This window comes from Sus scrofa, chromosome 15, assembly GCF_054392235.1.
Source record: "Sus scrofa isolate SSC_HxYL_T2T_F1_AM1 chromosome 15, Sscrofa_HxYL_maternal_Yorkshire_Landrace_v2.0, whole genome shotgun sequence".
Classification (NCBI taxonomy): Eukaryota; Metazoa; Chordata; class Mammalia; order Artiodactyla; family Suidae; genus Sus; species Sus scrofa.
This window is the reverse complement of record NC_139397.1, coordinates 118,846,380-118,860,990: the sequence shown is the minus strand read 5'-3', so window position 1 is coordinate 118,860,990 and position 14,611 is coordinate 118,846,380. Positions and strand designations below refer to the sequence as shown.

Sequence of the window (14,611 nt, the reverse complement as noted above, 5' to 3'; positions counted from 1 at the left end):
TGGCTGGGAAGATTGTGGATCAGGATAAGAATGAAAGAGACAGGAGTTCCCATCGTGGCTCAGCGGAAGTGAATCTGACTAGTATCCATGAGGACGCAGCTTCGATCCCTGACCTCGCTCAGTGGGTTAAGGATCCAGTGTTGCTGTGGCTGTGGCAGTGGCCCTGATTTGACCCCTAGCCTGAGCACCTCCGTATACTGTGGGTGTGGCCCTAAAAAAAAAAAAAAGAATGAAAGAGAAATTGTCCTTTTCAACATGTTCTAAGCAGCCTTCATAACAAGAGGCTTATTAATAAGAAGTTAAACCTTCTGCCCTGCCTCTGCCTCCAAACTTTATTCCAGTGGCTGTAAATAAAGATTATGAGTTTTAAGGATAAACAACTTTGGTGAGGTCTTTTTCTCTTAAATATTAAGAAACTATAATTTTTGAGTGATATTGCATGGGAAAATGAGCTTCTCAATCCAGACTTCCTGTGAATGAAGGCTCAACAGAGTCACTCCTAATTATACTGTTCGAATCTTTTAAAACATTTTTTGTCAGGAATATCCCAATTTTGCAAAATGAGTATATAAAGAAGATATGTTGTACATACAACTATATGTGAATTAGAAGACAGTTAAAACTGTGTGTATGTGTGTGTTTGTACTTATATATATATGTATATACACAACCCAAAATGGTTATGATTATTTCTGGTTAGTGGGGTTATGACTGATTTTAACTTTCATTTTATTCTTTTTAGCATTTTCTGAAAAGACATAATGGACACATGTTACTTTTTAAAAGATCTTAAAAAGTTACTAACATGAGGCTAATAATTTGAAATATAGATTGTAACATGAGGTGATATTTAGAAACCACATACCCATTTATGGGTATTTCAGAAAATGTGAGATAACTCATACTGACTCTGAGCATTTGATTGATGAATGTACAAATTACTGGATGATTTATATCCATGAAGACATTTAATTACTCTTATCAAGAAACCATCAGACTTGGGAGAAAATATGGCCTCATTACATGGACCAGGTAGCCGACAGGCTGAGTTTCAAACAGTGAATGAAATCAAAGGGATTCACTTCTTACCACTGCATATGACAGAGTGACTTTGCCAGAGAACTGGACTGCTAAAAACAGCCTGAAGTCGGAGTTCCTGCCATGGCTCAGCGGCTAATGAACCCGACTAGGAACCATGAGGATGAGGGGGTTCGATCCTTGGCCTTGCTCAGTGGGTTAAGGATCTGGCGTTGCTGTGAGCTTGTGGCTCTGTTCTGGTGTGGCTGTGGCTGTGGCTGGCAGCTGCAGCTCCAATTAGACCTCTAGCTTGGGAACCTCCATAGGCTTCGGGTGTGGCCCTAAAAAGCAAAAAAAAAAAAAAAAAAAAAAAAAAAGAGGCCTGAAAGAAATCTTAGAAATGAAGGAATTAATTTTCTTTTTTTTCTGTCTTTTTGCCTTTTCTAGGGCCACTCCGTGGCATATGGAGGTTCCCAGACTAGGGGTCTAATTGGAGCTGTAGCTGCCAGCCTACACCAGGGCCACAGCAATGTGGGATCTGAGCCGTGTCTACACCACAGCTCAGGGCAACGCCGGATCCTTAACTCACTGAGCGAGGGCAGGGACCGAACCTGCAACCTCATGGTTCCTAGTCGGATTCGTTAGCCACTGCGCCACGACGGGAACTCCAGGAATTAATTTTCTAAGAGCTGGGACATTTGAAGACTGAAAATGTTATACCCAGGCAAGAAAGGAAGACTAGCGGTATCTTTCTGTTGTGTTTTTTAGTTTCCCTGACCTGCACCATTCCAGAAGAGGATATTTATTACTGCAACATGTGATCAGGAACATTTTTTTTTTTTTTAAATGGCTGCACCTGCAGCATATGGAGGTTCCCAGGCTAGGGGTTGCATCCAAGCTGCAGCTGCTGGCCTACACCACAGCCACAGCAATGCCGGAGCCTTTAACCCATGGAGCGAGGCCAAGGATTGAACCTGCATCCTCATGGATACTAGTTGGATTCTTAACCTGCTGAACCACAACGGGAACTCTGGGAATATTTTTTTCGAGGTCTGAAGTGCTTGTGCTTTGAGGGTGAAGGTCATGTGATTCCTCAGTTATGGTGTCACCGGTGATATTAGGTAAGCAGCCACAGTGCTCCAGGCCAAAATCAGCCTAGAGAAGGAGGTCCTGGAGTGGAGGAGGGCTGGTTCCCTGGTCTTGGCCGTCTGAGGAGGGAGCAGCCCAAGGCAGGTGATTGGAATCCTTTCTGTAAATGGGGTAATTGTGTGAGTGTCAGCCTGAGAGGCAGAACTGTCTCTGGGAGACCTGCAGGGAAACGCAGGGTGGGCAGTGTTACTGACGTACGAGAAAAGTTGAGTCAGAGTTGGAGATGGGAGAGGACGGATCGTGTAGGGGAAGGAAATGAGTAATCATGACACATCCCTTGAAGCAATATTCCTAAATCCTGGGATGCATTATGCTGTCACTCATGGGCTGGCTGTTTTGAAGAGGTTGGTTAAGTATTTGGGCTTCTTTTAATATAGATATGAAAATACATATTTCTTTTTTTTTTCTTTTCTTATCTTCTTCTTCTTTTTTTTTTTTTTTTTTTTCGGTCTTTTGTCTTTTAGGGCCATACCCGTGGCATATGGAAGTTCCCAGGCTGGGGGTCGAATTGGAACTGTAGTCGCCGGCTTATACCACAGCCACAGCCATGCAGGATCTGAGCTGTGTCTGTGACCTAGACCACAGCTCATGACAACGCCAGATCCCTAACCCACTGAGTGAAGCCAGGGATCAAAGCTGTGTCCTCATGGATACTAGTTGGGTTCATTAACCACTGAGCCATGACAGGAACTCCTACACATTTCTTTTAGGAAGTAGAGAATTAATTCTTTTCTCTCTAGGAGGCAATATACTTCTACTGGAGCCACACAGTCTGGGCTTGAATCTTGACCTTGGGCAAATGCCTGTACCTCAGTTCCTTCAAAAATAAAATGAAGAAAACAATAGTAGTTACCTGTTAAGAGTTGTAGGAATGACTAAGGAGATAATCTGTAAAATATTTATTACAGTGCGCAGTCAATGCAAATTACTGTTATTATTTTTTTTGTTATTGTTTATGTTAGGAAACTATGAGGAAATTGGCACAGGGTGGACTCAATGACCTACCCAACTTTGTGTGTCTGCCACAATCAGCAAGTGGGGACTGCTCTGTGCATGTGAACCTAGCAGATGGCTCCTGAGTCTTTGCCCCAGGCTGGGAGGCATTGCCACGAAATGGAATGAGGTGGAAAACAACAGCAGGTAATGAGATGACGTGCTTTCTAAATGAAGGACAGATTGGGTGTCCCTGTGTTCATATAGGGAACATGGAAAGTGATATTATCAAATACGACTCCATGACCTGGGTTATTTTTTGTGTTTGTTGAAGCACAGGATAGATTAGGGAGGATGGCAGGAGGGAGGGAATAATTAGAACAGTTTGGTGAGATCAGTTAGTTTCACAGTAACTATTAATTTTTTCTTTTTCTTTTTTTTTTTTTTTTTTTTGTCTTTTGTCTTTTTGTTGTTGTTGTTGTTGTTGTTGTTGTTGTTGCTATTTCTTGGGCCGCTCCCGCGGCATATGGAGGTTCCCTGGCTAGGGGTCTAATTGGAGCTGTAGCCACCGGCCTACGCCAGAGCCACAGCAACGCGGGATCCGAGCCGCGTCTGCAACCTACACCACAGCTCACGGCAACGCCGGATCCTTAACCCACTGAGCAAGGGCAGGGACCGAACCCGCAACCTCATGGTTCCCAGTCGGATTCGTTAACCACTGCGCCACGACGGGAACTCCCTTTTCTTTTTTTTAATTAAAAAAAAGTTTCTGGCTATTAGTTTTTGAAGCATAATCAAGGTATCTTACTTCAGAGTTGTCGAGATGATCAAATTATGTAACAGATGGGGAAGTGCTTTTTATAAAGTTAAAATTACTCCATATTCAAAAGGTATTTGCGTAACATTTTTATCATCTTGTCCTTTGATTAGCTTATATAAAGTGCTCTTATATATTTTATAAAGGGCTTATAATATATAAAGTGCTCTTATAATTTGATTAGACACACATTAGGTTATAAATTTACCTAAGTGGTTTAAGAAGGAGGAAGCAGAAGTCACCTTTTAGGAAAATAAACAATAATTCCATACCATCTCCGTGAATCGATCTGCACAGGCCATTCGAACCCATTCTGGGGTCGCTGGGCTCTTCACTATGAAGTCCTCAGCTAGGTCTCTTTCTCTGCGGGCTGCAGCCACAGCATCAGTGATGGCGAAGAACACAGATGACCCCAGGAACATCCCGGACTCCCCCAGGCCCTGCAAGAAAGCACATTTGTTTTAGAAGCTTCTACACTAGACCATAAGCCTCATAGGTGAGGGGCAGGTCTTTTCCACCATTGTATCCCCAACTCCTAGTACAGCGTCTTGCACACAACAATTTTCAGTAACTGGAGTTGGAGTTCCCTGGCGACTCAGTGGGTGAAGGACCCAGCATTGTCGCTGCTGTGGCTCTATTTACTGCTGTGGTGTGGGTTTGATTCCTGGCTCAGGAACTTCCACATGCCATGGGCACAACCAAAAAAAGTGTTTGTTGACTGACTTACCGACTGACTGAAGCTTGAGTACTCTTCAAAATCCCAGTGTCACCTGAACCTCCCTATTTAAAAATTCTGTGTAGGTGAAATCTTTATTCTATAGGAAAGCAGTGTGTGTGTGTGTGTGTGTGTGTGTGTGTGGTGAGGGAAGGATACGCTCTTTAAAAAAGCACATTCCATAGACTGAACTGGACCACTTCATGAACAGAGAGAAAAAATGCTTCATTATGACTCCAGGGTCAGCGGAGGCAAGGTAGTCTAGAAGAAAGAGTATAGACTATGGTACCAAATGATGAGTTGCAAGCCTGTCACCTGTAGGGAACAGTCAGGTACGTAAATGAATGATGTGGGCAGATGCAGGACAATAAGGAATAGTGGGGATTATGGGCAAGTGGAGGCAATCCTGGGACCTATCTAAAGGGGCAGCTCTTCTTTGACTCTAGCTAGTTGTTTCCAGGAATGCAGCCCAAACTACCAGATCATCCAATTTTTCAAGAGCATTTAGATATCGTATTTTATTTTATTTATTTTTGTCTTTTATCTTTTTAGGGCTGTACCCATGGCATATGGAAGTTCCCAGGCTAGGGGTCTAATCGGAGCTACAGCCACCAGCCTACGCCAGAGTCACAGCAACACTGGATCTGAGCCGTGTCTGCGACCTACACCACAGCTCACGGCAATGCTGGATCCTTAACCCACTGAGCAAGGCCAGAGTTTGAACCTGCAACCTCATGTGTCCTAGCGGGATTTGTTTACACTGTGCCACAACAGGGACTCTAAGAGATTGTATTTTAATGGAAGATCCCTCACTTTTGGAAACACCGTGTAGGCCACAGAAAACGCATTTGCAGGCTGGATTCTGCCAGTTCTCTCCCCCACCCCCCGAACCCCAGTTTGCAATCCCTGAGCTGGAGAGATGGCGTTTGAATCCTCACTCCCTGTGTTTCTCTGAGTGAGATCTCATCTCTGAGCTCCTGCTCTTGTATCAGTGAAATTCAGGCAATGATACCTACCTGACAGGGTCTCGTGAAGTTCAGGAAGCACCTAGCACAGCACCTGTTAACTGGCAGGGTCCTGTTATCATTACATAGTACACCCCATGGAGAACCTGCAAACCCATGATTTTCTGGACGGTCTCCCATGAGTGACCGGCCACAAGCACAAGGATGCAAGGGCCTGCTCTGTTACTTTTGGTGGCCTGAAGGTTGGGCTCTGAGCTTTCTTTTGCTTTTCCCCTTTGAGTGATGTCCAGCCCCATGAGAATCCAAAGGTGCTGCTGACTGTTTTTCCTTTCAAATTTGCCCCGCCCCCTCGACGCCCTCACCTTCATTACCATAACTATATGCCCAGAGGAGATTTTGGGGCTCAAAGTGGGATCCAGTTTGGAAAAGGTAAAATTTCAGCAGATATATGTGAACTCATTTTTCTTTTCTTTTTCTTTTTTGTCTTTTTGCCTTTCGAGGGCCATACCTGTGGCATATGGAGGTTCCCAGGCTAGGGGTTGAATCGGAGTTGCAGCCGTCTGCCTACACCAGAGCCACAGCCACATGGGATCCGAGACTCGTCTGCAACTTACACCACAGCTCAGGGCAATGCTGGATCCTTAACCCACTGAGCAAGGCCAGGGATCGGACCCGCAACCTCATGGTTTCCAGTCGGATTCATTAACCACTGCGCCACGACGGGAACTCCTCATTTTTCTTTTTAAGTATCAATTTGCTGCCCCTCGTAAGCAGTCACCCAAAAGAATTTAAAGAAACTTTTAACAATCCAGATCAAACCTAAATGAAGTTTCTACCCCAAGGGGATTTTTCACGTAATGGACATATCACGATGCAAACAAATGCTGATCTTTCTTTTAATTCTCAGTTTCACTATTTACCAATTACTTAACGTCGGTGTCTTTGTTTCCCGACACTGTTGACACTTTGGACCAGATCATTCTTTCTTGGTGGGGGTGGGGGGCTGTCTCATGCATTGAAGGCTGTTTAGCAGCATCCCTGGCCTCTGCCCACTAGTAGTGACATTTTCCCCTAGTTGTGATGACCTGAAACCTCTCCAGACATTGCCACATGTTCCTTCAACTGCCCCCCCACCCAGTTGAGAAATACTTCTTCAGATCCACTTCTGAGTATGGGTATGACTGAGAATTCTGATTGCCCCACGGGCAATCATAAGGAGTTGGTAGGGCTGGGCAGGAATCCAGCTCTTCCGAGCCCTCGTTCAGGGTTCTGTCCAAGCTGCCGATGCTTTTAAGATTTCAATAGCATATGCTTTAATCCCATTTAATATTTTAGTCTTAAGGGTTTTTTTTTTTTTTTTTTTTGACCACACCCAAGGCATGTGAAAGTTCCGGGACCCAGGGATCAAACTGGTGCCCCAGCAGTCACCAGAGCCACAGCAGTAACCACACTGGATCCTTCACCCCCTGAGCCACCATAGAACTCCAGTCTCAAGGTTCTTAGTGAGAATGTCTTAAGCTACAATGTTATTCTATCAAATCAAAGCTTTTTGCTGAATTTTAGAGTATTTCAGTGAAAAAATACATATACATATATTTTAAATTTTATGGTGGCACTCGCCACATATGGAAGTTCCTGGGCCAGGGACTGAATCTGAGCTGCAGCTGCAACCTACACCACAGCTGGATCCTTTAACCCACTGTGCCAGGCCAGGGACCAAACCCCACCTCTGTGGTGACCTGAGCTGCTGCAGTCAGGTTTTTAACCCAGCGTGCCACGGCAGGACTCTGAAAGACGATATTAATAAATAAAATCCTTGGCCCGGGATTGCCATTAGGTGGATCATTTATCTTCTCTGAATCTCATATTTCTCTAGATGATTCCAAGTTCTGACAGTCTTTCATGACTGGATCCTGATAACGGTTGACCTTTATTTTTTTATTTTGTCCACCTGCTTTCAGGCCAAGCCATCTGATCCATTCCATTGTGTGCTAGTAGATTTGAACGCTTACCTTGGATGAATAGATGGTTAATGGGGTTTGTGATGATGGCAGCAGGGAGACATTAAACTCTTGAGGGACGTCAGTGATGGTTGGAATTTTGTACGCATCTGGGCCTCGAGAGTACAGGACACCTTCTGGGGAATATTTCAGCTCTTCAGTGGTATAGAGGCCCATTCCCTGAATAAATGAACCTTCAATCTGAAGGGAGAAAATGTCAAGCTCTGTGACATTGTGTGCTTATTTTCAGAAGGCCTCTACCTACCCCACAATGACACCCAGGAAGCAGCATTCATCCAGGTGGGCCAGCACCTACCTGCCCAATATCAATGGCTGGATTTAGACTACAACAGGCATCCATGACGATGTCCGTTCTGATTTTCTGCCAAAAATAAAAATTACTTGACCATAGAAACTTGAATTAAAAATATTAATGAGGGGTCCCCGCTGTGGCTCAGTGGTTAATGAGCCCGACTAGGATCCATGAGCACTTGGGTTCAATCCCTGGCCTTGCTCAGTGGGTTAAGGATCTGGCATTGCCATGAGCTGCGGTGTAGGTCACACATGTGGCTTGGATCCTCGTTGCTGTGGCCATGGTATAGGCCAGTGGCTATAGATCCGATTTGACCCCTAGCTTGGGAAGCTCCACGTGCCGTGGGTGTGGCCCTAAAAACAAAAGACAAAAAAAAAAAAAAATACTACTTTAAGGTTTATTCAAATGTTCCCAATTTATACCAGAACTCTTATTAGTTAATTAGAACTGCATCAAACCCCATCAGCATTAGAGATGGTAAGACATCTGCTAAGCTCTTCAAAATTTAGCACATGGACTGTCGATGACCCCAAAAGGTCTTCTGCATTCCTGGTTTTGATTTCTCTTAAGGGACTCCAAAGTCCAAGGCATGGTGGTGTTTTTGAGTGTCACTTAGTAAATAATTGAAGCTGCTTGTTCATCTGAGTCTCAGCCTGGATTTGTTATAATATAATCATAATATAATCGTGAGCTCATCTAGACCTCGTGATGGTTTGCTGTCAGTGGTATCATCTCCAGTTCACTGAAGAAATCATGTAGCCATGGTGGCATGTGTGAACTTGGGGATTTGCAAGATCTTGGGTGTGTTAAGGTTGAGTGTCAAGACCAATATGCTTCCTTCCCTGAGAAACATCACACTGCCTTGGCCCTTCTGTTGTGTCCCTGTGCATGTGCATGCAGGTTGCGAAGGAGCCACAGAAAATCCAGCAAATCTGTGGTCTGTCCCAGAAATATCTCTGGGCTTTCCTTCTGCCCCCATGTCCAATGCTCCTTCTGATAACATTGTCCCTCTCTGTTTAGGCCCAATGCCTGGGCTCCTACTTTCAAGTCCTTTGGGTGGGAAGCTCCTTTTTTGACTCAATTGTCGGCCTTTCAGATGCCTGTGATGGGCACTGGGGCCAGCCTTCGTCCATTCTCAACCTGGGTAGGGCAGGAGGTAGACACACCTCAGGGTAGGTTTCAATTCATATCCATCTTGAAACCTAATGTATTCTGCACTATAGGTGTTGGAAACTGGGAAGAAATGGCTGTCCACTAACTCAATCTTCAGATGTTTTAGTTCATCAACCACAAACAGCTATCAGCAATAGGGCCTGCCATTTAATTTCTCTGATTAAAAAAAAAAAATGGAGTTCTCGTCGTGGCTCAGTGGTTGACAAACCTGACTAGCATCTATGAGGATGTGGGTTTGATGCCTGGCCTTGCTCAGTGGGTTAAGGATCCGGCATTGCTGTGAACTGTGGTGTAGGTCACAGACATGGCTTGGATCTGGCATTGCTATGGCTGTGGCATAAGCCAGTGGCTATAGCCCCGATCCGACCCCTAGCCTTGGAACCTCCATATGCCGCAGGTGGAGCCCTAAAAAGACAAAAAAGACCAAAAAAATTTCTCTAATTCCTCTTTATTTAAAGTAAGTTTTGCCTCTTTAAAGAATGAAGTTTCTTTCCTCAGGGATTTATACCAAGACCCCAGGCTGAACTGCCAGATAAAATAAGTATGTCCAATTATTGCATGGAGCAAATTTATACCAGAACATTATTTGTTGTTTACCTGGAATTCAAATTTAACTGGGAGTCCTATTTTTTTATTTGCTAAATCTTGCAACATCACCTTTAGGGTGGAGGACCAGGCAACTAGTTGACTTCTAAAAACTGCTTCCCATCCTATGTGAACCCTCAATAGGTTATGGGGAGGGGGTCAAGACACTGGCACTTGGGCTTTTGGGGGGCCTGGGGTAGGACCCCCAGGTTGGTCACCTACCACCAAGGCATCCTTGTTTGCAACAGTGTGCTGTGCAAATATTATCATTATCTCTGTGTACCAGGAGGTGAAAAGCATCTTGAAACACAGTTTTAAAATAATGCTGTGAGTAATCTGTGATCCTAATTTCATGAGTTGACTTCTTCACAATGATTTAGAATGAAAATGGAGACATCATATTAATGTCCCAAGGATGAACTTGAGTGGAACGTGAGGGCAACCTTTTCATTTACGGCATTGTTATCTAATTTATAGACTATTTAAGTAGGGGACAAGTTAACCAACAACGGGGCAATAAAAGACATTTTGATAAAATTTATGGCAGTATTTGCAAAGTCCTTCTTATTATACACGAACTGGCCAATTCTATTTTGAGTGGTTCAAGATGATGTTGGAATAATTTGTGTATGGAATTTAGATGTGCCATCAGTTCATTCTGTAAATTTCCAATAATTTGGATTATATACTATTCTATTTTAAGGTTTCTGTAATCTCTCTGTTTCGGGCATGGTACCTGGGGTTTATACTTTGTGATGGAAGTTATTAGTTTTTGGTTAAATATGAACTCTGCCTCCAGCAGGTGGTTTCTTAATGCTCAATTAAATAGCAAACATGAAAACTATTTTAACTACCTCCCTCCCTTCTCCCACAATCTATTTCATTCTTTTTTCTTTTCTTTTTGTCTTTTTGCGTTTTTTAGGGCCACTCCTGCGGCATGCGGAGGTTCCCAGGCTAGGGGTTGAATCGGAGCTGTAGCCACCGGCCTACACCAGATCCACAGCAACTTGGGATCTGAGCCACGTCTGTGACCTACATCGCAGCTCACAGCAACGCCGGATCCTTAACCCACTGAGCGAGGCCAGGGATCGAACCCGCAACCTCATGGTTCCTAGTCAGATTCATTAACCACTGCGCCACGATGGGAACTCCTCCCAAAATCTCTTTCTTTAGGACCAGTAGTACTCGGGATAATTGACTTTGGGGAGATATAATATTGCTGTGTGCTTTCTAAACATTTACTCAAGACAATTTATGAAGTTACCTAGTCAGATAAGTAACTTGACCTTCCTTTAGAAATAGAACCCCCCACCCTCCTTTTGGGAAAATAAACCTTTGGAAAGTAATTTTGTCTGAAATGGAATAAAAACTTTACTGCAATTGAGCAATTCCTTCTTGATGTAGAAATTCCTTTTTGAGTAGAAATTCAAGATAAAGCTGGGTCTTTTGACATTCCCATGGAATTGAAAGAATCTCCTTCTTTTTATACAAGTGTTACATAATGAAATTTGGCTATTAATATAAAAGCAACTTTGTTGTTTTAACTTGCCAAGAGGAAAGTTAGATTTGACTTACCTTGTGAGCTCCTGTCAGGCAGTCAATTTCAACCTCAGAACAGGCTGCTCCATAGACATAGTAGGGAAAAGGGTCTCCCTCTCCCTTCTCCCAGTCCATGAAGGCCTTGTAGCCCCTGATAGAGGAGATAAAGCTCTTAAGTTTGGGAAGGGAGCTGCAAACAATGTTGATTGTTTTAAATGTTACCCAAGTTTTAATGATAGCATTTTATTTGATTGATGTTCATTGCAAATGCCTTTTAAGATCATTTAAACTGCTACCTGTATTTATGGTCTAGCTAGTTACAGCAACACTAACATATCCATTTCATTTCATTTCATTTCATTTTATGTTATTTTATATGTATTTATTTATTTGGCTGCACCACATGTGCAGACCAGGGATTGAACCCATGCCGCAGTGGTGAAAGCACCAAATCCTAATCACTAGACCACCAGGGAACTCCCTTTTAAAGAGGATGCTCAGAGTTCCCATTGTGTGCAGTGGAAACAAATCCGACTAGGAACCATGAGGTTGTGGGTTCGATCCCTGGCCTCACAGTGGGTTAAGGATCCGGTGTTGCTGTGAGCTGTGGTATAGGTTGTAGACATGGCTTGGATCTGTCGTTGCTGTGGCTGTGGTGTAGGCCGGTGGCTACATCTCCAATTAGACCCCTAGCCTGGGAACCTCCACATGCCTCAGGTGCAGCCCTAAAAAGGACAAAAGACAAAAAAAAAAAAAAAAAAAAAAAAAAAAAAAAAAAAAGAGGATGCTCTTTGTGCTGCTGTTAGGATACCAAAAAGAGAGAAGCCAACAAACTTTCTCCATCCAGACCTCACAGGGTGTCTGTGTCTTGAGCTCTAGATCTGCATGTTGAAAATCTCAACTGAATTTTATTAGGATTCCCAGAGGGCCTCTCTAGATTTCGCCAACTGAACTCACAGGGGACTGATAGTAATTCAAGGCTGGTGAAAAAGGGCTGGTAATTTGATGCAATTATTAATGGGAAGATGGACTCAGCTAGAGGGCTGATTTGCCCTCTTTTGGGGGAACTAAACTCAGGAATTTGGAACTTACTCTGTACAAGACACTGGGCTGGCCATTAGCTCCTTTCTTCGTGAGGATCTGCTTTACTCTGTGTGTGTGTGTGTGTGTGTGTGTGTGTGTGTGTGTGTGTGTGTGTGTGTGTGTCTGGTTTGGTGGTTTGTTTCATTAGATTGTAAAACTAACATCATACATAACATCATACATTTCCTGCATTTGACAGTCACATCTACTCTTTGTGCTTCATTTGATTACTACGTGTCTACTGAGGGCCAGGCACTGCACAAATGATGACTGGAGATGGCCCACTTACCCATTTCTCTTGCCCGGAAGGAGCTTCAAAATAGAAAGGTTTGGGGAGCTCCCATTGTGGCTCAGTGGTAATGAACCCAACTAGTATCCATGAGGATGTGGGATCAATCCCTGGCCTCCCTCAGTGGGTTAAGGATTTGGCATTGCTGTGGCTGTGGTGTAGGGAGGGAGATTTGTAAAACTGAATTGTAATTTCTTTCATTTCTTCCCTCCTTTCCTCCCTTCTTCCCCCCCCCCACCTCCCTTCCTCCCTCTCTCTTTCTTTCCTTCTTTCTTTCATGGCTGCACCAATAGCATATGGAAGTTCCTTCCTGGGCCAGGGGATCTGAGGCACAGCTGTGGCAATGCTGAATCTTTAAGCCACTGTGCCAGGCTGGGCCTTTTCAGTGACCTAAGCCCTTGCAGTTGGATTCTCTTTATTTATTTTTTTGGAGGAGTGCAGAGGTGCAGCATATGGAGGTTCCGAGGTTAGGGGTTGAATCAGAGCTGCAGCTGCCAGCCTACATGGCAACCAGAGCAAAGTGGGATCTGAGCCTCATCTGGGACCTACACCAGTGCTCAAGGCAATGTCAGATCCTTAACCAACTGAGCGAGGCCAGGGATTGAACCCACATCCTCATGGATACTAATCAGATTCGTTTCCACTGAGCCACAACGGGAACTCCTGAAGTTGGATTCTTAACCCACTGTGCCACTGCGGGAACTCCACAAGCTATTTTTAATGATATTTTCTTACTACTCATAATAAAGAATAGTAAATAATGATCGGATGTGCTAAGTCATGTTAAATTTTTTTTAACCAAATAGGGGTATTTTTATTATTTACTATTTCTCTGGACATAGCTCAAAGTCCTATGTGAAGTCATAAAATTTTAGGCCTAGAAGGGACCTTATGGTTCACATAATAAAAACTTATTTTATGGGGTGGGGGGTGGTTGGATTGGGAATTTGGGACTAGCAGATGCAAACTATTATGTATAGAATGGATAAATACCAAGGACCTTATTGTATAGCATGGGGAACTATATTCAATATCCCATAAGCAACCATAATGAAAAAATAGAAAAAGAATATATATGTATATAACTGAATCACTTTGCTGTACACCAGAAACCAATACAACATTGTAAATCAATTATACTTCAATTAAAAAATCATATTTATAAATGAGGGAACTGGGACCTAGAGCAATTGGGTTGCTTCATATTTTCTTAGTCAAGACATTATCGTAATTTTTACCTGAAGTATCCAGTGGCTGAAAGACTGATTCTTTGTTCAAAAGCAGCTTCGATCTGCAGATTGGGCATATTCAGTCAGAATAAAATAAACGTACCACTTGATAAGTGAAAAATGAAAAGATTCTATATATCAAAATTGACATTTGACAGTTTTTGCTGGTGCTTTGTGACCAATAATAGAAGCCATCCTAATATTTTTTTCTCCTCAACTGGTACGATTACAATTTCCTTCTGATTGAGTTCAGAAATCCAAATTAAGTACATAAAATAGGATCCTGCTGCACATCCATGATGTAGGGGTTTAGTTCAGAAGATTTTGGAGCTCCATTTTTAAGTGTTAGATCTCTGGCAAGTGTATGTGAAAGTATGAGATAATTCTTCTAATAAAATAAGATATAGGACATTGTTAAGTTAGATTAAGCAAGTCATTTTCCTTAAAACATATTAAATAGCAATTAGGCTTTTTAGTTTTCTTCCTCTCTACTCAAAACATCAACTTTGGGAGTTCCCGTCATGGCACAGCAGAAACGAATCCGATTAGGAACCATGAGGTTGCGGGTTCAATTCCTGGCCTCTCTCAGTGGGTTAAGGATCCAGCATTGCCGTGAGCTGTGGTGTAAGTCGCAGACGTGGCTTGGATCTGGCGTTGCTGTGGCTGTGGTGTAGGCCAGTGGCTATAGCTCCGATTAGACCCCTAGCCTGGGAATCTCCATATGCCACGAGTGTGGCCCTAAAAAGGACCAAAAAAAAAAATCAACTTTTTTTTTTGTGGTTTAGGAAGACACAGTATTTTCCT

General features: G+C 43.2%; 1 protein-coding gene and 1 long non-coding RNA gene across 5 annotated transcripts in view; one reads left to right on the top strand and one right to left on the bottom strand.

Moving 5' to 3' along the window:
• Positions 1-14,611, top strand: part of LOC146396078 (uncharacterized) — a 1,511,729-nt gene that overhangs the window by 937,154 nt on the left and 559,964 nt on the right. The window lies entirely within an intron of this gene.
• The window catches only part of AOX2 (aldehyde oxidase 2), a 90,230-nt gene that overhangs the window by 16,251 nt on the left and 59,368 nt on the right, over positions 1-14,611 (bottom strand). For all 4 annotated transcript variants that reach the window (NM_001308472.1, XM_021074624.2, XM_084998170.1 and 1 more), the window contains 5 exons: positions 13,817-13,869; positions 11,243-11,357; positions 7,913-7,978; positions 7,609-7,797; positions 4,189-4,356 (listed from right to left, as the gene is read on the bottom strand). In NM_001308472.1, coding sequence (NP_001295401.1) covers positions 4,189-4,356; positions 7,609-7,797; positions 7,913-7,978; positions 11,243-11,357; positions 13,817-13,869 — 591 coding nt within the window. The remainder of the gene's footprint in view (positions 1-4,188; positions 4,357-7,608; positions 7,798-7,912; positions 7,979-11,242; positions 11,358-13,816; positions 13,870-14,611) is intronic.